The 24,755-nt window shown below is 39.0% G+C and overlaps 1 protein-coding gene across 1 annotated transcript in view; it reads left to right on the top strand.

Moving 5' to 3' along the window:
- Nucleotides 1–24,755, top strand: part of Ssh2 (slingshot protein phosphatase 2) — a 241,452-nt gene that overhangs the window by 109,362 nt on the left and 107,335 nt on the right. Inside the window, exon 2 of the mRNA XM_032911738.1 lies at nucleotides 2,953–2,996. Within this exon, the coding sequence (XP_032767629.1) occupies nucleotides 2,953–2,996 (44 nt within the window). The remainder of the gene's footprint in view (nucleotides 1–2,952; nucleotides 2,997–24,755) is intronic.

Below are 24,755 nucleotides of genomic sequence, written 5' to 3' on the forward strand. Positions count from 1 at the left end.
TTCTTACAATACAATTGAGTAGAAAATAAGAAAATGATAAGCTTCACGTTGTAGTTATGACGTGAAGTAAGGCAGAAATGGGAAATAAGTAAGAATACAAGGTATTGATTACTATTCTAGCTCTTAAGTGGAAATGTTCCCTTTACAACTTTTCCTCATTACTTAAATATGTTACTATATCCCTCATTATATACTATTTCATAGGATAAAAGTGTGAGAGGAATACATCAGAATTTGGGAGATATTTATCAGTAATAATAATGAACTTAAATTATATCCCAAGAAATCATTTCTATTTATTAAACTCTTTGGGCATAGTTCGTTCTTTCTCTCTCTCTCTCTCTCTCTCTCTCTCTCTCTCTCTCTCTCTCTCTTTCTCTTTCTGTGTGTGTATGTGTATAAATTTTTGTATTTGTGCATGCACATGTGTGTGGTGGCTAGACTTGACCTAGGAATTCTCAACTGTCATTTCTCCACCTACTTTTGAGACTGGGTCCCCTCACTGAACCTGGAGCTTACTGGTTTTTTTTTTTTCTTTTTTTCTTTTTTTTCTTCCTCCTCCTCCTCCTCCTCCTCCTCCTCCTCCTCCTCCTCCTCCTCCTCCTCCTCCTCCTCCTCCTCCTCCTCCTCCTTCTTCTTCTTTTAATGAGTACACTTAGCTGTCAGACACAACAGAAGAGGACATCAGATCCCAGATGGTTGTGAGCCACCATGTGGTTGCTGGGAATTGAACTCAGGACCTCTGGAAGATCAGTCAGTGCTCTTAACTGCTGAGCCATCTCTCCAGCCCACTTACTGGTTTTCTAGACTGGCTAGGGAGGTCTAAAGATCCACCTACCTCTACCTCCTGAATGCTGGGATAAAGGGAGTGGGCCACCACAGGACCCTTCCTTTACACTTTTGTAAGCTTTCCAGCTTCTGTGTATTAATTCAAAAGATAGTTTGTTCTTATTTTAAGACCTTTCTGTCTTAGTTAGGGTTTCCATTGCTGTGAAGAGACACCATGACCAAGGCAACTCTTAGAAAAGCAAACAATTAATTGGAGCTGGCTAATAGTTTCAGAGGTTCAGTCCATTATCATAACAGGAAGCATGGCATCTTCAGAGAAACATGGTAGTGAAGAAGAAGCTCCAAGTTCTACATCTTGATCTGAAGACAACCAGGAAGACTGTATCCCAGGCAGCTGGAAGTTGTGTTTGAAAGCCCACCCACCACAGTGACACACTTCCTCCAACAAGGCCACACCTACTCTAACAAGGCCACACCTCCTCAGTGTCACATCCCATGGGCTAAGCATATTCAAACCACTGCATTTTGTTTATAAATTTTTAAATATCTTCTGACCCTAAAACCTATTTTACAGCCAAGGTTGCCATGCACTAAGACACCCTATACGCTCCTTCTAGGAGCAGAATCTCTGCAGTGTTCTTTTTTATCAGAAATAATAGCAATGATTAAATTAGGTCAGTATTAAAAATAGCATAGGAATAAAAGGTAAGAGTTGACCATAGATGCCCAGGAATGGCAGTGGATGATGAAGAGGTGAATAAGATGGATGGCGGCATAAACGACAAAATGTAGGTGGCTCACTGGCAAACAGTACACACATTATTTAAGATTATTTTTCTCTTACTGCTTCTGTGTTTTCCAAATTGAGGAAAAGTGAAAACAGAATGGTTTCCCCTCCCTATTTCTCCCAGTTTTTCCCCACTTCCCTTCCAATTTGTATCCACACCCTTTCTGTCTCTTGTTAGAAAATAAGCAGGCATCTAATAAATAATAACAAAATAAAATAGATCAAAACAAACAAATTGGGACATGACAAAACAACCAAACAGGAAAAAGAACCAAAGAAAAAACATAAGAAACACATATAGATGCAGAGATAGACACACAGGAATCCCATACGGACCCAAAACAAGAAGCCATAATATATATGCAGAGGACATGCAAAAAAATCCCTGACTTAATATCATAAGCCATAGATCCTCCAAAGATGTGGTTGAGTTTGTTTTTGTGTTGGCCATCTACTGCTAAACTAAGGCGTAAAAGTGAGAGTAATTGGTTTCTCAGTAAGACTCCCTTGGAGAAGATTAATTTTTATTTCCAAGTAGCTATCAATTGGAGATAGTTTCTGTGTTAGGGATGTGTCCGAATCTCCTTTCAGCTCTAGGACCTCATCTGGTGCAGACCCTAGCAGGCCCTATGCAAGATACCTCACTCTCTCTGATTTCACCAGCCTTGGACTTAAAAGGACTTGGTTCTTTGGTCTTCTCCATCCCCTTTAAGAATTAGTAAGGCCAGGCACGGAGGAGTACACCTCTAATCCCAGCACTTGGGTTGCAGAGGCAGGCAGATTTCTGTGAGTTGGAGGCCAGCCTGGTCTACAGAGCAAGTTCCAGGACAGCAGGGCTACATAGAGAAACCATGTCTCAAGAAAACAAAACAAAGCAAAACAACAACAAAAAGGAAATGTGCTTAATGCATCATACATAGTGCCTGGCACACTCTACGTGCTCAGGACGTGGGTAGCCATTATAGTGATGGCACTGGTGATTCCCATGAGCACTTGGAAGGGCTGTTATTTACTTAGGTTGTTCTTTGTGGATCAGAATCATAGGTCACTGTGGTGGTGTTTGTTGGTGGTAATGAGAACTCATTTTAAAGTAACATAACAATACAGAACATATTTGGTTGGTTTTCAGAGGTAATTGTTTTAATGAATAGCACTTTGTTTTCAGTGAAATTTGTTTGTAAACTATTGCAGATCTTTCTTCCAGAAATAAATTTTAGTTTAGTTATCAGCCTCATTTAGTACAAATAATCTTTTATGAAGAAAATTTAGTTTAAACACAAATCAATATGGATGACCTATCTCTGACTAAAAGACTTATTAGTAAAATCCCACTGGTTAGGAGACCATTTAATTTTTTTCAATTTCTGTTTATACAGGAGGCTGACAGTGGGGAGGAGGAATGCCGGTCACAGCCCAGAAGGTATGTTCGTTCATTTTGTCTTATGGCATCTATGTAGCTATGTTTTTTCTAAATGTGTTTTAGTCTTGCGGGATTAGTTTGTTTCTGTTTTACAAGATGCTCCATTGATACTAAGAAAAGGAACAGCTGCCTGGTGCAGCATCCCCCACCTGTAAATCTCTGCACTTGGGAGGCTGAAACAGGCCCCTTCTCAAAGCAAGCAGGGATGGAGAGCCAGCTCAGCAGGAAGGAGTGCTTGTTGCTCTTCCAGAGGACCCAAGTTCAGCTTCTAGCACCTACATGGGGCAGTTCACAACCATCCCTAAGAGTGAGGCAGGGAACAAATAGAAGAGGAGGGTGGAACAGGGACTAGAGGAAGGAATATGATCAAGGAATGTTATTTACATGTATGAGCTATAAAAATGAAACCAATTGTCTTGTACAATTAGTGTATGCTAAAACAAAGAAAAGGAAAGAAAAGTTAATAGGTATTCATTACTGCTTACACACTGTAACTTAAAATGTTTTCTTTAGTAACTGAGGTTATTAGCAATTTTTTCTTGTTGTAATTATCATATGCATTTTGGCTTAAAGCTTAATTTCTCACTTTCTTAGAGAAGATCTGGCAGTAAAATCTTATTTTACATAAGGCTAAGAGATAGAAATTCAATAGACATTTTACTAGAAGCATTATAAACATTACTATCACTAGAATTTAAAAAAAAGAGTCCAAAGTATCCTTACATTTCCTTATAGATTCAATCTGAGTATCTCTGAGTTAATCTCAAGTTTTACATATTGTCTTGGTATTTGCTGGTATACATTTTCTTCCAAAAGAATTACATAATCATGAGGCAGTAAAACTTTCACATTTTATTTACATCACTGAAGTGTCAAAACCACAAATAACTGCCTTAAAATTACTAGAAATAATTCATTAATATGATTACAAACTTCGGTTTACACGAAAAAGATCACTTGCACAAATAGGAAATTAAAGGAAAACCTAGTAGTCCTCACTTAAAATTACCATAATTTACATCTTATTTCTTATCTGCAGTCCTTGCCAGGCTTCATCTGACTCAAAACAAAGAAACAAAGAGACTTTCTTCCTTACAATTAATTATGCTTTGTAAAGGTTACGCCGTGTGTCTTTAGTACTGAGGATGATTCTGGCATTCACCATCAATTGCCATAAAATAAACCAGCATGAAGGTTTTCACCTGACGTGCTCAGTTCATCAGTCCATGGGCTCAAACGTGGCAAGGAGAAGAAAACTAGGCAGTGAATATCCTAGCTAGGCAGTCCCAAACTATTTGTTTTATTTTTAATTTTTCGAGATTTATTAGGCCAGGTGGTGGGGCACACTCCTTTAATCCCAGCACTTGGGAGGGAGAGGCAGGTGTAGCTCTAGTTTAGGACAGCTTGGTCTACAGAGTGAGTTCCAAGACAGCCAAGGCTACACAGAGAAGCCCTGTCTCAAAAATAACAACAAAAAAAGATTTATTTTATGTGTTTAATGTTTTTCCTGCATGCGTGTAGGTGTACCAAGTGTGTGGTTGGTATCCCATGGAGCCGGATGAGGGCATTGGATCAATTGAAACTAGAATTACATATGGTTATAAACCACCAGGTGGGTGCTGGGAGCTGAACCCTGGTCCTTGCAAGAAAAAGTGCTCTTAACCACTGCTTCACCTCTCCAACCCCAAATTATTTTTGATGCATTAATAATTTATTTCAACCAAATGCATGTGTTAACAAAGGCATGAGTAGGGGTTGGGGATTTAGCTCAGTGGTAGAGCGCTTGCCTAGCAAGGGCAAGGCCCTGGGTTCGGTCCCCAGCTCCGAAAAAAAGAAAAAAGAAAAAGAAAAAGAAAAAAAAAAAACAAAACAAAAAAACAAAGGCATGAGTTAAATGTAATCTCCATGTGATTATACAAAGCTAGTTGTCTGTAAAACATTGTGGTCAGGCAGGAACCAAGCTCAGTTGGTACTCAGTTGGTACTCACAGTGCTTGTCTTGAATACACAAAGCTTTGAATTTGATCACGTCCCATAAACTGAGCATGGTGGCACATACCTGTGTTCCCAGCATGGGAACTCACTCTTTTATTTTTAATGAGGTCTTCTATGTATCCCTGATTGTTCTGGAACTTACATAGATTCATCTCTGCCTCCCAGATGCTAGGATTAAAAGAATGCATTGCCACATCTGAATAGATTTTTTTTTATTCTTTTCTTTTCTTTTTCTTTTTTTGTGAGACAAGGTCTCAGTATATAGACCTGAAACTCAATCTGTATAGTCTTAAACTCACAGAGGTCTGCCTGCCTCTACCTACAAGAGTGCTGTAAATTTAGTTTGTAGATATAAAAGAACATCTAAGTAGCATCAAAATTAGATGTGAGAAAAAGTATGATTCATTTTTCCAAATCAATCTCCATCAGTGACTGTCTCAACCAAGATAACCTATAGAGTTGGAAAATACAGTGGCAGCAGGCAGACTCTATAGGCAGATACATTTCTAAAGGACAACCAGGAGACTTAGGAGTGATAAGGCCCAGAAGTAGCCACGACAGCAAGAAAAATTCCATTAAATCTATTTTGTTTTGGGATTTTTTTTAATTGTTGTTCTTTTTCCTACACAAGTCTTAGCCTGACTGCCCTAGGCTCCCAGCTTCTTGGGTTCTGGGACTACAGGTGTGCACCACCAGGCCTGGCTAGATCCTTCTTTTCTTTTTTTGTTTTGTTTTTTGTTTTTGTTGTTCTCGTTGTTTTTGACACAAGGGCTTACTGTATAGCCCTGGCTAACCTAAAACTCCCTTGGTAGACCAAGCTGGCCTTGAACTCACAAAGATCTGCTTACATCTGCCTTCCACAGTACTTTAAATTTATTTTTAATTTCATATATGTGTAATGCATTTACATCATTCCCACCTCTGTATTCCTCTTCCCCTTTCTCCCTCCCTCCCCTTCCTGCCTCTCAAATTCATGACCTCTTTTTCTTTATTATTCTTACATTTTTATATACATAAATACAACCTGCTGTAGTCATGTAGTATTGCTTATATGTATATATTTTGGGGCTTACCACTTAGTATTGAATAGCCAGTTGGTCCCAGATGTAAGTATTTCTGCTTACAAATAAATCTCTTCTCTATCTTGGCTTCTGTTAAGTCCACAAACATTAACCTTCAAATTAGTGTGACTGCCACACCCCTGGTAGTGTCTTCTAAGCATGTTTATTTATTTTATATATGTATATGTGTGTATGTATATATGTATGTATGTATGTATGTATACATATGCACGCGCGCACACACAAACACACACACACACACACACACACACACACACACAGGATAAGAACTTATCTTTAATGGCTAGAAATAATGGGATGGCTCGGTGGTTAAGAGTTTATTCTGCTCTTCCAGAGCATCCAAGTTAGATTCCAGCACCTATATAAGGCAGCACACACCCACCCCCAACTCCAGATCCAGTCCAGTGCCCTCCTGGACCAGGAGCACCTACACACTTCACACACCAGCATATTGATATACACATACACACATAATTTCTTCAAAGGAGTTAATCTTTAAGTTATATTTCTCTTTTGCATTTTACTATAATCACTCAAGAGGACCCAAACTACATCTTCAATATTTTACTTAGAAATCGGCTACACTCTTCACAGCTTCAGGGATTGGCCTAACTGGGGTGATGAAGGAATAAAGAAAGGACAGATACACACAGAGAAAAACTAGGGGGGATCAAGTGGTCTCTTCTCTCTCTGATGGATGGTGGCAACTGCAGCAGCCATCTGGAAGCTCAGAGTGTTTATTTCATGTATCTGAATCGAGGAGCAGGTTTATTGTAAACAGCTGAACAAGTAGGCAGGTTTAACTAATGTCAGTGGAAGGTCTCTGTAGAGTCGCAGCTCATGATGCAGTCATCCTCGAGGAGCACACTGCTGTTGACAGACTGCATGCGCTGTCACCAGAGGAGGCCCTTGCCATCCTTTGTCTTGGTTGTAGTCGCTGAGACCCTTGACATGGCTGTGCGCATGTCAACAACACTCATTAACTCAGACTTCATCTTCTCCTTATACAGTCACTCGGGGCGTCCTCCACTCCTCAGAGAAATTAGCTAAATATCCAGTTTCATCACTGACCAGTTCTACCTTCCATAAGCCACTAGAACATAGTTCTATACCATAATTCTCTGAGCACTTAATAATAAGTATAATTTTTTCTTTATTGTTACTAATGGTCCTTGCCGGAGTTTTTGATTTTAGCCATTCTGACTGGTGTGAGATAGAATCTCAGGGTTGTTTTGATTTGCATTTCCCTGATGACTAAGGATGTTGAGCATTTCTTTAGGTGCTTCTCAGCCATTTGATATTCCTCAGCTGGGAATTTTTTGCTTAGCTCTATACCCCATTTTTAATAGGGTTATTTAATTCTCTGGAGTCTTCTTGAGTTCTTTGTATATATTGCATATCAGTCCTCTATTGGATGTAGGATTGGTAAAGATCTTTACCCAATCAGTTGGTTGCCATTTTGTCCTATTGACAGTATCCTTTGCCTTACAGAAGCTTTGCAATTTTATGAGGGCCCATTTGCTCCCAGAAGTCCAGGTTAATTGACCCAGTTGGTTTTCCTGTGGGGTTGCCATCTCCTTGAGGCTCTTCAATCCTTTCCATAACTCTTCCATAGGGGTTCCTGACCGCTTTCCAATGTTTGTTTGTGGTATCTGCATCTGTCTCAGTTATTAATGATGCTATGTTGTGCTTGCAGTCAGGAACCTAGCATAGCAGCCCTCTGAGAGGCTCTATCCTGCAGCCAAGTGTACATTTTTAAAGGCGTTTTCCTTAGCTACTTAGCAGTAGGAATTTTCAATGAAGAACTTTTGTTTCAGAAGGTATTCACTACTCTTTTTTTTTTTAATATTTTATTTATTTATTAACTATGAGTACACTGTTGCTGTCTTCAGATACACCAGAAGAGGGCATCAGATATCATTACAGATGGTTGTGAGCCACCATGTGGTTGCTGGGATTTGAACTCAGGACCTCGGGAAGAGCAGTTGGTGCTCTTAACCACTGAGCCATCTCTCCAGCCCCTTCACTACTCTTTATCATCTGGCATTTTCTACATGGAATGAAGGGCCATTGTTTATAGGAATCATATACAACAAAGTAAAAAGATCTGAAGTAGAATTCCCCTTTTGATAGAAGGCAGAAGTAGAATTGGCCTTAACCCTTTTTCACAATGCAAAACATTTGTATAGCCCGTAATTCAGCTCTCAATGAAATATAGAAGGGCGTTAGAACAAATGATCTTAAATTTAATGCTAGTTTTTTTTTTTTTCTTTTCTAGTGGAGGCAGGGACAGTGGAGAATGGCATAACGATAGAGGAAGAGCTGTTTTCAGGGTGAGGGGAAACAGCTGACAGTCACGGTTTCTATATGCAGTGGTGCATGCCCATAGTCCAACTACTTGGCTAAAGCAGGAGGATGTGAGCCTCGAAGTTGAAGGCCAGCCTGAGTAGCATAGTGAGGCCGAGAGATCCTATCTGCTTAAAGGGGTAAAACAAAATTCTCACAAAATTAGAGTGATGTGCTTACTACCTACTGTCCCCTCACTCCTTGCAAAAGTGATAAACTTCAGGGAAGGGACTGGAACACCCTCCAGGTCAAGCAGTAAAATCAGCCAGTAGTTGGCTGTGGACAAAACCACTTATAATGAAATTGAAATTTTCTACAAAATTCAAATTTTCTATGGATAAAAGTTAACAACTGTATGATTCTCTTTCTAGCCTTACTCTATGTAGAATGTTCTAGGAAGCATTTCATTATTTTTGACCCACTACACATTAAGTTATTAAGTTTCCAACTGTTTGCTTCTAAATTTCCTTACTTATCTGGGGGAAGGGAATGTGCACTGTGCATGTAGAGGTCAGAGACAACCGTTGAGAATTGGTTCTCTCCTTCCATTATGGGGTCTCCCAGGGGTTGAACTGAGGTTGTGAAGCTTGGTAGCATGTGCCTTCACTTGCTGAGCCGTTTCACTGGTCCTTCTTAAGATTTCTTTGAGTAATACTTTATAGGTAAAGTATGATTCTCTCCCCCCCCCTTTTGTTTTTGAAACAAGGTGTCTCTACTAAGCCCTGGCTGTCCTGGATCTAGAATGTTTTCTGCTTGTTTATGTATCTGGGTGTTTGTTTTCTGATAGTAGGTATTAAATCCAGGGCCTTGTGCATAATAAATAAATATTCTGTCATTGAGCTATATGATCAGCATTAATCTTCTTAAAAAGACTGGGTATAGAAGAGGTAAGTCATGTCATGCCTGCCGGCATCCTACTCAGTACTCTGCTGATCACCTACACATTTCTCTGAGACATCCAGGTAGTAATCCAGATGTAATTTCTCAACTCTACAGGCTACTGCTTTTTACTTTAGTGTCTACCCACCCTATCCAGACTACAATCTGAGACTTGAAGTTTTTGAAACAAACCAAATGAAAGCAAAAGTATCAGTAGCCAAGCTTTTCCTGGGGTCTGTACAACACAGCTGTAGTGTTAGCCAGCAGTGGGATCGGAAGACTGTTTGGTTGACTGTTTATGGCCATGGACTTTATTGAACCATTTGGGATTCATGATGAATCTTGTGAGATAAATACTATATAGTGGAGTAGGCCTCATAGAAGTGGTGAAAATACTTTAATTGGGGCCAATGAGATGACTCGATAAGGAAAAGTACTATTGCCATGCGTCACAACCCAGGTTCAATCCCTGGGACCCACATGATGGAAAAGGAAACCGACTCCCACATTGTTCTCTGACTTCCACCTGGGTACCATGTCTTCTCCCCACCCCCAACCATATTGCACAAAACAAAAATGTAATTTAAAAAAATTAAGTCTTCTTTTCCATCTTTTTTGGGAGATTTTGTTGTTGTTGTTGTTTGTTTGTTTGTTTGTAGAGTTGTAGGCTGGGTCTCACTGTGTAGCCCTGGCTTTCCTGGAACTCACTATATAGACTGGGATGTCCTCAAACTCAGAAATTCTCTGCCTCTATCTCCCCAGTGCTGGATGAAAGGCTATCATATCCTGTTTATAAAAGGATCTTAAAATCCAGTCAGCTCTCCAGGGAAAGCATATTCAGGGATGTTTTGCTTTGGATGGATAACCAAATTATGGCACACTCAAGGAGAATCCTCAACAACTTCCTCACTTACAGCCTACCTGAAAGGAGCTAATAATTCCTGGAAGTCCCTGAGCTTTGTGCTACAGGTTTTTGCTAAGTCCAATAGTACCTTCCTCAGCGCTGAACCTGCCTTCAAACCTCAGGGACAGGGAGCTGTGGACCTTGAGAAAACCCTGACAGGAACTCTGTCATGCTAAGCTGAACCTGCCTTCAAACCTCAGGGACAGGGAGCTGTGGACCTTGAGAAAACCCTGACAGGAACTCTGTCATGCTAAGCCTGAAGGCATCCAGGCAGTGAGTGAGTTCTGGAAACTGCTTGTGATACGAAGTTCTACCAGGCCCTCCGTCTGTCTTGCCCTTTACAGAGTTTCTGAAGTATTTTAAAGCTTTTAATAGTGCCATGACTTTACCAAATTAGCATATTATCTTAAATAAGGCCCTGCCCTACCAACAAAACAAATTAACTAAGGAAATTCAGAAAGTTAATTAGAATGTATAATCCAGGACAAGAAAAGAGTTTCTTTTCTATCAATTAAAAAAATGTATAGAAACAAAATATATACAATTGTATGTCTCTAAAAAACACACATTCACAGTGTAGTCCAACTTACTAATGAGAAGGTTTTGGTGTATTTGCCATTAATGTTTCTCTAAAACTATTGCTTCTTATAGACCTATAAAATAATTTGAAAAAGTAGCAATGAATCTAGTCAAATCAAGAGGTTGAGGCAGAGGGATTGTAAGTTGGAGGTCAGTCTAGGTACGCTACAAAAAGGTTTTTTTTTTTTTTTAAAGGAAAAAGAACAAGCAGTGAAAGTTCAAGATTCACATCTCTCATTCAGCAAAGGGGCTTCATTTTCATCCTAGGATGTCAGCATCTAGCTACTTTTTTTTTTTTTTTTTATAGTATAGTATAGTATAGTATAGTATAGTATAGTATAGTATAGTATAGTATAGTATAGTATAGTGTGTGTTTGTGTATGAGAGAGAGAGAGAGAGAGAGAGAGAGAGAGAGAGAGAGAGAGAGAGAGACTTCTACTTACTTTTTATTGTTCATTTTTAAGTCCAGACTAACGCTTGGAACTAATAGGCATGTAATACCTAATTGTTAAATTGTTTAATGAATGAACGATGAATTTATGAATTGAAACTGTCTATTGCTGTGATAAAATACCATGACTAAAAATCACCTTGGGGAGGAAAAGGGTTATTTCATTTTACAACCTGTACTCCACCATGCAGGGAAGTCAAAGTGGGAACTCTCAAAGTAGGGACCTGGTGATAGGAGCTGATATAGAGGTCATGGAGGAACACTGCTTACTGACTTACTCCTCACTTGCTCAGTTTGTTTTCTTATACATCCCAGAGCCTCATACCCACCGGTAGCACCATGGACTGAACCATCCCACAGCAAAGATCAAGAAAATGTCTCATAGCCTTGCCTCCTCTCAGATGACTCTAGTTTGTGTCAAGTTGACAAAAAACAAACACACACCTAGCCAGCACAGAAACTAGAGCTTTTTTTAATATCTGATTGCTTTAAAGGTAATTCATGAAGGGCAGGAGAGATGACTCAGAGGTTCAGTTCCCAGCACCCTATCAGGTAGTTCACAACTACCTCCAACTCCAAGCACCTGCACCCATGTGCACACCCACATACAGCACACACACATAGCTGAAAGGAAGAAAAACAAGAGGGCACTTTTTAACAAGGTAATTCACTACTAGACGATTAACTTTTGTATTTTGTTTTGGGTTTGTTTATAGATGAGGGCTCACTACGTTGCCCTGACTAGTCTTGAACTCTTTGTCAAGTGATTTTAGTCCCAGCCTCATAGGTTCATGCCATCATGCCGAGATAGATGTTTACCTCTCTATAGTTCTGTCGCCCTCTCTAAAGAGGATTTCCTCACTTGAATAAAAGGTAATTTTTCAAAAGTAGTATACAATAAAAACCAAGGATTTGTCTGTCTATTGTAGTGACCTCTCTGCCTTCTTATCACAACCTGAATAAGACTCCATCTTCCAGCAAGAAGTCTCGGGGCTCTTTAAAAAGTTGATATATGTTTCTTGTTGTTCACTATAAGTTGTTTGCTTTGGATGAAAGACTAAGAAGCTATTATGAAAGGTTTATTCTGAACACTTAATTCATCACTGAAAGGTAAAGTTTTTGTTCTCTTCTGATATTCTTAAGTTTATTGATTTAGAAACACCTAATATCCATGATCGTTCTTACACAACAAAATATGAACACACAGATTTCAGGATAAGAAAAAGAATATTACATATGCACATGCGCATGCACACACACGCACACACACCCTTTATATGCTTGCTTTTTAAATATTTAAAAGAACTAGTCATTCCAGAAAACTTTTATTATAATCCAAAAAGACTTTAAATTACCAGTGTTTTCACATCCTATTAACATTCACATTTAACTATTTTAAAAGATTATGAATAAACCACTTGATAGAGAATTTTTTACAAAGTGAAATTTAAAAAAATTAATAAAATTAAGCTGTGGATATTAGTATTCTTTGTAGAATAATGGTCTTTTTTAAAAGTAAAAATACTTACCATATTTCTACCAGATCTATAAAAAACAGGATTTCTGAAAAACAAAAGGTCTTACAGGCAAAAAGAAAAAGCATCTGCTCTTTATGTTAGAATTAAAAAGAAAAAAACACAATTTATGGATATTTTCTTTTATACTATATAATAAGGAATAGAACCTCATTTAAAAATCATTACTGTAGTAGTATTTAGGGCATGAAAATTCAGTTCTCTTTTCCCTTCCTATCTGTCTTAGTTTGGGTTACCATTGCTGTGATGAAACTCTACTACTAAAAACAAGTCGGGAAGGAAAGGGTTTATTTGGTTTGTAATTCCACACCCATAGCCCATCACTAAAGGAAGTTCAGATTGGAACTCAACCAGGGTGAGAAACTGGAAACAGGAGCTGATGCAGAGACCTGGAGGGTGCTGCTTTGTGGCTTCTTCCCTGTGCCTTGCTCAGTTCTTATGGAGCCCAGGACCTCCAGCCCAGGGATGACCATACCCATAATGAGCTGGCACCTTTCACATCAATCACTTAAGAAAATGCTCTACAGGTCTGCCTACAGGCCAATCTTATGGAAGCATTTTCTCAATTGGAGTTCCCTCCTCTCAGATGACTCTAGCCTGTTTCAAGTTGACATGAAATTAGCCAGCTCACTATCTAATTAGATAGGATTCCAAACCTACACATGTTGTTGTTTTATGCATACAAAGAGGTCATCACAAAATCTGCATGCCCAGCAGTGCAATCATTACAGTCATAAGCAGTGTAAATGAAAGACCAATGACCAAAGACAAGATTATAGTTCTAGTTGACCTCAACTATGTAAGGCACATAGTCTTCATTCATAAATGAGAACATCTACACATCTATCCTTACAGAATTTCTGTGAGGTTAATTCAACATAGGACATGTGACACTTCAGATTCTAAAGTAGTAAGTCTTTAGTACAAATCTAGCATTAAATGAGAAATGAAAACTTATTTCTAGATTAGTAAGTCAAATTCCTTTTAACCTGGGTTATTACTAAAACTGACAGCTGTTAATGCCATTTGGAAAGGTATGTTCAGAAGAACTGACAATGACTCAGATATCTATTATGAAAGCATTCATGTACTTGATCTGTTACTCACTACTACTCCACAGTCCTGAGGCAGGAGAACATATTAATAAGCATAACTGCCAAATGGTTCTAGAGTTAATTTTTCACTAAGAATTTCCTCCAGCTAAGCAGCCATATGGAGAGAGAGAAAAGCGACCTGTTACTAATTACCTAACCTGGCCTTAAAACAGCTGTTCAGTTGATATACCAAACAAAAAGTCAGAAAATTTAGAAACTCTTTGAAACACGTGTTTGCAACCTACTTGTGTTTATAACAGCTCTTGCTTCTCGGTGGAAAAACTCTCACCTCAAACTCTCACAGACCTCTGTTGCCCTCTCACAGCACTTCCAACACTATTGCTATGTATTCTTGTTGGTTTTATCATTAAAATTATGTAAGGGTGAGGACAGCCCCTGTTCAGTTCATGATTATTTGGCCTCTAGAAAGCAAATCTTTGGCTTCTCCTCTGTTTTCCTCTATTGGAAAAATAGGTTTTAAGCTTCTTTGAGCACCTTACCTCAACAACATAATAAGACTGTTCTATAAGGAGAGACATGAAGTGAAAGCACCTATGTGTATATTATTTTAGTCAGTAGTTGCTAGCATCATTCCTTTTAAATCATTTGTTTGTTTTTAAACAGAGTCTCTCTATGTAGCTCTGACTATCCTCGAAAACTCTACACAGACCAGCTCTGGACTGGAACTCATAGAGACCTGGCCTGTCTTTGCTTACTGTTGGAATTAAAGGCATATGATACCATGCCCAGCCTTTCATTTTTTAAAAGCATTATGGGGACTGCAGAGATGGCTCAGCAGTTAAAGAGTGCATACTACTATATATATGAGGACCCAAGTTCAGTTCCCAATACCCACATTTAGCAAACAACCATGTGTAACTCTAGTTCCAAGGGATCTGATTCCTTCTGGCTTCCTCAGGCACCCATTTGTGGCATTCACTTACACACACACACACACACACACACACACACACACTAAAAATAAATCTTAATTTTTTGTTATTGTGTATATAATATGGATGTGAGTATGCATATACCCTGATGCACATGTAGAGGTCAGAGAACAGCTTTGTGGACTCCATCTGTCCTTCCACTTTTTCTGTGTGTTCCAAGGATGGAACTCAGGTTGTCAACCTTGAGTGACAAGTACTTTATCTGCTAAGTATCTCACTGGCCCTGTATTATTTCTTTTTTTAATTATAAAAGGAATTTTTCCAAAACTAGGATAACTCCATGTCTATAAAAACAAATCTTTACATAGTTTATAAATCTTCTAACAACCTCTCTTGACTTTTTTTTTTAAGCACTTTTTTTTTTTTTTTTTTTTTTTTTTCTGGAGCTGAGAACCAAACCCAGGGCCTCAGAGGGCTTGCTAGGCAAGCGCTCTGCCACTGAGCTAAATCCCCAACCCCTCTCTTGACTCTTAATACTCCTTCCTGCCTCTATCTCCAAAATACTGCAACCTTAGGCATGTGCCACCATGAACCCTGGCACTCCTTAGAAGAGTTTTGAACAATGTTTTAACCAGGTACCTTGGGGTGACGATGACAAAAGAAGTGACATTCTGCAAGTACAAATGTATGAAAGTTATGCTATTTATGAGAACAGATTATCTGGAGGGCTGTTTCTTCGTCTGCCTCATCTTTCTCCCCTGCTTTACTATGAGCTATACTTTATGTATAATTATATATTCTCTATCATAACACAATACCTAGCAGAGTTGGCACTCACTCAATAAGTTTTGTTTACTTATGTGTATATATGTGTCCAAATACAAATTTATGTTTAAAAGAATCTTTGAAAGCCTGTTTTTGAAGGTTCAATATAAGAAATTAAGTATTCTACGTTCTAGATGTCTCTTTGTATTACTATAGGATTGTTTTGTAAATTCCTTCACGTCAGAAAATATAAGCAGTACTACATATATGGTTAATGTTTTGTTTGTAAGTCTAAAGCTGTCCTTCCTTTAGATTAAGAGGGGGAGAAGGTCTTTAGGAAAAATATGGCTACCCTTTGTTTCCATTTGTCTGTTTTTGAATTTTGAATTCTTGTGGAGTTAAGAGCTTAATGTCTGTGTATACCTATCATCCTGGCAGTGCTGCCCAGGGTGATGGTTTGCGTGAGTGTCCTCCATATGTTAGGTCTTAGTTATTGGCACCGTTTTTTGGGGACTTCGGAAGTGTGGCCTTGCTAGAGGAAGTACGTCACTGGAGACCAGCGTTGAGGGTGAAAAGCCTTCTCCATCCCAGGTCATTCCCTCTGCTTCCAGTGTCACTCAAGATGTGAGCCCTCCACTTCTGTTCCAGATCCAGTGTCTGCTGCTTGCTGCCACTGTTGCTTGCCATCACGGATGGACTCTTATTCCTCTGGAATATTTGGCTTAATAAAAACAAATATCATCAATTCAGTTATTAAGCCAAACCCTTCCTTCTGTAAGTTGGTTGTGGTGTTTTATCAGGGAAATAAAGCATAATCCACCCAAGACCATCCATTCTCAATACAAAACTTTGGTGGTGAAGGAGCTACAGAAAAACCAGGTGCCTTTATACAATCTGAAGAGAAACCAGAGTAAAGTGTGTGTGTGTGTGTGTGCGTGTGTGTGTGTGTGTGTGTGTGTGTGTGTGTGTGTGTGTGTGTGTATGTGTGTGTGTGTGCATTCACACACATAAGTTTTAGGGAAATTCATGTAAGCTGGAAATCAGACTTGGGTCCTCTGCAAGAGAAGTACATGCTCTTAACTGCTGAAGCCATCTTGTCTCCAGACCTTAAGGTTCCCTTAGGTAGGGATTGTATGTTTACAAAGGAAGCTTATTTTCTAGCCAAAATATAAAATACTTGTGCACATCTGCTCCTCTCTCCCCACCCCAAGAGATGGAGTTTCTTCTTAAAAGAATGAACTGTTGCCAGGTGCATTCCATTGATCCATACAGGGGACAGAGACAAGTGTATCTCTGTGAGTTTGAGACCACACTGATTTCCAGGCTAGCCAGGGCAGCATAGTAAAATCCTTTTCAAAAAAGCAACTAAGTGTTAAATGTGTGCTTGAGTGACACTTTAAACTACATTAAACTATAAAGAGCTTCAACACAAAAGTTGTAGGGAGTTGTTTTTTACTACAATTTGATTGACTCCTGAACCATCTGTTCTGTCCTAGTGACATCGAGAGTACATGTATGCAGAAAACAACTTCATTTAATTGTTGTTCATTCACTGCTAGCTATACCTTCCACTCAGTTGTCATTCAAGGCCTAAAATCTACTTTCTGGTGTGAAAGTTACTATACTATGTCTTTCCTGAGCTAGCACATTTCACCAAGGACTTGATTTTTGAGTTATTTCATCATGTCTTCATCTTTGTTCAGTTTTTAAAATCATCTTGGACATGGTTACACTTATTTAGCTGGTAAATAGTTTCCTCTAAAAGTTTTGGTTAAGGCCCAGCACACTGGCACATAGCTGCAGTCCCAATTACTCAGGAGACTAAGATTACTTAAGCATAGGAGTTGAGGCCACCTGATCAACATAGTGAGAGCCCTAATTTAGACATTGTTATTGTTAAGAATTGTGGGGAGCTAGGGAAATGGTTCAGGCAGAGGATCCAGCTTCAATTCCCAGGACCCTCATGGCAGCTCACAGCTGTCTGTAACTCCAGTTTCAGGGATCCGACATTCTCATACAGATATACTTGCAGGCAAAATACCAATGCACATGAAATAAAGATAAGTAAATCATTTAAAAATTAAAAAAATAAAGAATTGCGTTGAGGAAAAATGTTTCAGCAGTTAAGAGCACTTACTACTCTACCAGTGAGCCAGGGTTTGGTTCTCAGTACCCGCAATAAGAGGCCCACAGCTGTCTCTAACTCCAGCTCCAGAGGATTCAAGCTTCTGCCGCACTTCACATTATGTGCACTTACCCACATGCAGGCACACACCTATACATAATTTAAAATCATAAAAGTAAGTCTTATAAAGATTGCGTTGAGTTAATAATAGCTCTCATTTCCCAAGGTGAAATTATTATTTTTGACCCAACAGAATCTCTTCCATTAAAAGCATTCCTTTTGTTTTATTTTGGAAGATGTTTTTGGTTTTGGTTTGGTTTTTTTGGAGACAAGGTCTTGCTGTGTAGCTCTGACTGGCCTAGAACACTCCTCGTAAACCAGGCTGACCTCAAATTCAGTGATCTTGATTTTGCTTAATCGCTGGGATTACAAGCATATGCCACCATACCCTGCAGCGGCTTTTGAAAGCCCAGGTGCTGTAACAGCATTCAACCTTGGTTTTCTCTAAGTTTGTTAGTTTACCTATGAAAATTCCAATTGCAAAATGTAATTACCATTAAGTTAGATTGCATAAGAATAAAATACTTTATAAACAAATGATTTAAAAAGTAATTCCCAGTAATGTGGTTGCTTTAAGATGCCACTAAAACAAAAATGCTCCTACCTAAGGTATAAATAGTAAACAAACATGGCGATATTTAAAATAGTAAAGTAGTATTGTACAGATGACTTACTTATAATTACTACCTCACTGTGTTGGGTTTTGTGGGGAGGGTTTGGGTTTTTTATAAAAGAAAACATTTATTTGGGGCTGGCTTACAGTTTCAGAGGTTTGGTCCATTATCATGGTGGCATGATATCATTGAGGCATGCAGGCAGACATGGTGCTGGAGAGGAGCTGAGAGTTCTATTCTACACCTTGATCCTAAAGCAGCAGAAGGGGACTGTGTCACTGGACACTGCTTGAGCACAGGAGACCTCAAAGTCCACCCCCACAGTGACTCACTTCCTCCAACAAGGCCACACCTCCCCCAACAATGCCACACCTACCTCAACAAGGCCATACCTCCCCCAACAATGCCACACCACGGAATAATGCCACTCCCTATAGGCCCTGCATTCAAACACTTGAATCTCTGGGGGCCATACCTGTTCAAACCACCACAAAGGCCAAAGGCATTCATTATTAAAAACAAAACAAAACACTGTGTACTACATAAGAAATAAATAAAACACTTATTAGAGATGCTCATAAACCATTTTTTTAGTATTGGGTTTTATCATGAACTTTTCCAAAAAAGGCTAGTGAAATAAAAGATGGATAATTGCTTTCCAAGACATAACTGTGAAAATAAATCTTGAAGGAATGAGGCTCTTCCCCTTTTCTTTATTAAATAACATAAGGCAAGAGCTCAAACAGTAATTAAACTATCAAACCTAATTATTGCTTTCCTGTAGCAGACTCGTTCCTTAAAGATCTGAAACCAGCTAATGCCCTTTAAGACTTTTAGACAACATAGGAGATAGAGATGGGCTTTCACTAGTTTTTTGTTTGTTTTGAGAAAGGGCCCTCTATGTAACACAAGTTGGCTTGAACTTGTGGTGATCCTCCTGCCTCTCCAGTGGTGGGATTGTAGGTCTCTAGCCTTCATTTCCAGTTTGTTTCATCAGCATATTGTTTAGAAATTTTAAAGTATGTAAACAAATTAGATTAATTATATAGTAAACACCCAAATACAACCTCTAGGTTCTATAACTGACATTTTGCTATATTGGATTTGTTACATTTCTACTCATCTATCCATTCCTGAACTATGAAGGTTTTGTTTGTTTAGTATATTTACTTCTTTACTGTGTGTATGTAGCATGTTGTTTGGGAGAGAGAAGCAGAGAATGGGGGTGCCACAGCATGCATGGGGAGCTCATAGGACAATTTACAGTAGTCAGTTTTCTCCTTTAATCATGGGGTGTTGAGAATCATACTTGGATCATAAGGTGGGCAAGCACCTTTACCCAATGAGTCATCTTGTTTACCCCTTCTAGAGTACAAGTTTTTAAACAAGAAAAATGCTTTACTTTGCATTTCTAAATGTATTTTATATGTCAACCTAAAGAAAACTAAAAATATCATTTAGGTGCTTTATAGGCAATGATTTCCTGAATAAGTTTTATATTATAGATTACATTGCATAATATACAATATGAAGAGAAAGATCATCATCAAACTCAAGTGTAATTACTTACAAAAAGAGGGGTTAATGAGTTCAGAAAAGCTTTACCAGAGCTTTTAAATGAATCTTTCATTTCTTAAAATCCAAAGATATGTTAAAACATATCTCTTGATATCTAACTAGTATACAAACATATGTATGAAATATTTCACAATTAAAAATAAATAGAAAGATTTGCTACTTATTCTTCATCTCCCTTGGAAAGTATTTTTTTTTACATCATTTAAGATTCAGAGTGGATGCATAGACTCTGACAAAAGATGTCTCTGCTCAAGCTAGCTGAGGGACCAGCTAAAAATGACCATTTCAGAAGTGACCACTTTCTAGCAAGGACTAAGGAACACAACTTGTATACTCCTTGGTTTTGCCTAACTAAACAGTGATATGATGATAAGCATTGTCCTTAACTAAATTCTTTGAACATACAGGACATATATGATAAAACAAAACAAAAACAAAAAACCCTGCATAGTTGTGTGAGTATGTGATTTTTGCATGTCCACCTGATTTCAAAGTAAAAAAAAAAAAAAAAAAATAGCAAGTGAAATCCTGCCAGGGAAGCTGATATGTGAGGGCTCGGAGACAATGATTCTGCTCCGCCAGGGACTGGAAACCTGACCGTTCTAGGAAAACTGCATAGTACTACACTGCTTGTGAAAGGGCGGAATCAGTCCTGCTGCAATTTGAACTTTTGGCTCCTGAAAGTCTGGGCAGGCTTAAAAATAAAATCAAGCCCTTGCCTGCTGGGTCATATTCCAGGCCTTCTCTGAGATTATCTGTATGAAAAGTCATCCCATCTACAGGGCAAGAGGAAGCAGGTGAAGAATGAGGCGGGGAGAGGTGAAGGTACCAAGTATGAGAGAGAGTTGAACTCCAAAGGACAAGCACCTCAGTAATTAATGTATGGGTTCTTGGGAAATGTTTGTATCTAGAGCCTAATGCATGAGTAAGTGTAAAAGGACAGTCTCGGGAAAGATACAGTGGGGGCTGGAGAGATGGCTTAGCAGCTCATAGCACCAACTGCTCTTCCAGAGGTCCTGAGTTCAATTCCCGGCAACCACAGGGTGGTTCACAAGCATCTGTAATGGGATCCAATGCCTCTTCTGGTGTGTCTGAAGATAGCTGCAGTGTGTACTCATATACATAAAATAAATAAGTCTTTTTTTTTTTAAAGAAAGATATAGTGGGCTGTGGAATAAAAGGACATCATCCAGGCAGAGTGTGCTCTGGTCTATTCTGTATTCTCCTCCAAGACTGGCCATGTTTGATTTGTTTCTGTAGAGAGGTCAACAATGAGAAGATTCATATACATTTCATATCTTTCAGATGCAACTATGTGTTTATATTCTGTGGAAATAATAAAGAATAAGGCCTTGAGCCACATGGGGTGAATTTTGGTTTTGTCTTTGCTTTTTCTTTCTTGAGACAAGTTCTGTCTACTTAGCTCTGGCTGGTATGGAACTCAGTATATAGATCAGGCTGACCTCTGACTCAAAAAGATCTGCCTGCTCTGCCTCCTGAATGCTAGTTTTAAAAATATATAACAACACAACTGGCTTAAAATTTTTACATTTTTTATTATTTTATGTGTAAATGTAGGCGTTTTACCTGCACATATATCTGTGCACCATGTGCATGTCTGGTACCTGAGGAGGCCAGAAAGGGGTACTGGATCTCCTGGAACTTGAGTTATGATTGGTTGTGAGCCACAATGCAGTGTGCTGGGAACTGAACCTGGGTCCTCTGCAAGAGCAAGTGCTCTAACCACTGAGCCATCCTTCCAGCCCCTCTGATTTTGCTTTTTGAGCCAGTCTGGCTGTACAGCCTTCCCACTCAGATGCTACAGTGCTGGGATAGCAGATGTGAACTACCATGCCCATCTTGAATAACATAGTTTTAAACATCTAATACCACCCAATAAACCTTAGAATGCTCATTGGACCAAACTGGAAGACCTACTTACATACACATCCCAGCTCTGATACCTACCATGTAAATTTGGGTCCTTATCTTCTAGGCCTGCAGTTTCAGCTCTGAAATAAAGCTGATGATAATTAGTTTCACTTACCTAATACAAATCCAGTGATAAAAACCTGTATGCTTTATATATCATGGTGGTACACTCTTACAAGTCCAGCACTTAAGAGGTAGAGACAGGAACATCAGAAGTTCAAGGTCATCTTCAGCCACATAGAAAGTTTGAGGTTAGCCTGTCATACATGAAACACTCTTTCAAAACAAGAGTAAGAATCCAGTGAGGATTTATAAGTATTTGAGAACTGAGAGATGACGTAGGCCTCAAATATATATTATACATGAATAACTTGAAGGTCTAGATGAAAGTGGTCTTCGATAGGAAACAATTTGAACACTGGAAATAGTAAGGCTTGAAGATAGGAGAGAACAAAAACCACTGAATTAGCTGGGTATGGTGCCACGGGCTCAGGAGCTTGAGACAGGAGAATGCTGAATTTGAGTCTAGACCAGCGTACATAAAGAGACCCTCCCTTTAAAAACAAACAAAACCAGGCCAGCAAAATGGCTTAGCAGGTAAAGGCATGTGTTGCCTAGACTGACAACCTGAGTTCAAACCCTAGGATCCACAAGGCAGAAGGGAAGAACCTGCTCCTGTGTTGTCCCCTGACCTCCATGCATGCACCATGATACCATCTCCTCTTCCCCTCCCCATAAAATATTAAAAAAAAAAAAAATTGGGTGATGGGGAGAGAAACAAGTTCTGAAGCCAGGATGAGTAACTGAGTTTGAAATTGTGCTGTGGAAACTGTAGAGAAGGCTCAGCAATTTAGAGTACTTGTTGCTTTTACCAAGGACCCAGGTTCAATTCCCAGACTATTGCACAGAAAACCATCTTGGGCCCTAAATTAATTTACTAGTTCGTGTGATAGGAGAGACTAAAGATTTCAAAGGGAAAACCCTTTGCTGAGGGCAATTAATTAATATCTACCACATCTTAAGATAATATGTTTAACTGACTGCAGTTCTACCTCTTAAGTATCCATGTAACAATTATGTTCACAAGTATGCACAAAATTTTGAAAAACTACAAAGCCTAAGACTTAGGTAGGCCAAGTGTGGTGGTGCATGCCCTTAATCGTAGCATGGGAAGCAGGCAGGCCGATCTCTTTGAGACCAGACTATCGACATAGTAAGTTCCAGGACAGCCAGGGCCATGTGAGGAGAACCTGTCTCTAAAACAAATAGAATTAAGTAGATTTATATAAGCACAAGAAGATACCCAAGATATAATGATAAATGTTGCTCAGAAGCAAAATAAAACACATCATACCATTGTGTGTGTGCATTTATCATGTGATCTTCCTAAAGGGCAGCTATACTCATATTTGCATATGTGAGGACATTTCCTGAAAACAGTTGTAATTACCTAAGAGTGACATGACAGAGATGAGAAAAGTGACTTTTCTTTTATGTTTCTGAATTCTTGGGGCTGGGAGTGACACTTGCCATGTGTTATTATGACTTTTGAGTGGTTTAGAAAACGGAATGAAGAGTAGAACGGCAACTAAATAGTTAATGTTTTGTGAGGTGTGCTGCATGTGAAAAGTGATCCATAAACGCCTGTTATTTTTACTAAACAATAGAAGTGTCAGGCTTTTGTAACCTGAAGAAAGCAGGAGTGCAGCATGTCCTTGTGCAGGAGCATATGGTGGCTAAGACCAGGCGGGATGAATGCTTTAGCGATCTTTTCTCTGGTGTTTGAGATGCAGATCTTCTCAGTGTTCCACATTACTCTTGTGTGGGAGATTCTATGCAAATGATTATAAAAGCCCAGTGACATTGTTCAACTCGAGTGTTTAAAACTATTGTCAGGTATTTAAAACACAATACTCACAAAACCTGCTGGCTTTACAGAGCTGTTGTTAGCATTTTGCTGTACTGTATTGTCCGAAGAGTGCCTTTGACTTAGGGTAGTAAGATAGCTCCTAGTCCTGTCTGGACAATAAGTCTAAGGTTGAGGGTATTGTCTTGAGAGTTTTGTCCTGGCATTTTGCAGATTAACAGACATCAGGTTGTGTTACTCCAGGTAACAAGATTTTCGTTTTATAACATTTAAAGTGTTGGTTTTCTTCTTTTTGACACTCAAGGGATTGATTTACTATTTATTTCTCTCAATCAAACCCTTAGAGAAAACATCAAAACACAGTGAAGTCCCCACCTTAGTATAATCTTTTTTCTTATGATCGAGTACTTAATACAGTTGCATAAGTTAATGCTATTAATTGAAAGCCTAAAAAGTAGAAAAATCAAGTAAACTTTGCAGGTATCAGATGATTATAGGCTGTAATAGTGAGTTAATGTGACTAACTCATAAGCAGTAACAGTAAAACTTCCCAAATGGAATGGTAATATACCCAGGTGTCTGTATGTATTTCAGTGTTCATTCATTTCATCAACTTCTCAGTAATGAAGCAAATACAAGTCGCTTTCTATTACTGGAAAGTGACCAGTTTATGATAATAAAAGCTTATCCTCCTGCCCAAACAGTGCTTTTGTCCACATATCTTGAAAAGGAACATAATTGAACATTAAGTTGTTGCTGTATGTGTGTGCGCACAGAGGCCAGAGACAACTTACAAGAGTCAGCTCGTCTTCTACCACGCGGGCCTGCACTCAGGTCCTCAGCCTGGGCAGCGGCTGTCCTTAACTGCTGAGCATCTCACTGCCCTGGAACTTCCTGTTTTAAGACAGGGTCTCATTGTGTAGCCCTGGCTAGCCTAGAACTTTCTGTAGACCAGGATGGCTTTAAACTCACAGAGATTCTCCTGTCTCAGCCTTCTGAGTGTTGGGTTTAAACATGTATGACACCATGCCCTATCCTAGAACTTCTTATATCAGAGTCAT

This window comes from Rattus rattus, chromosome 9 (genome assembly GCF_011064425.1).
Source record: "Rattus rattus isolate New Zealand chromosome 9, Rrattus_CSIRO_v1, whole genome shotgun sequence".
Lineage (NCBI taxonomy): Eukaryota > Metazoa > Chordata > Mammalia > Rodentia > Muridae > Rattus > Rattus rattus.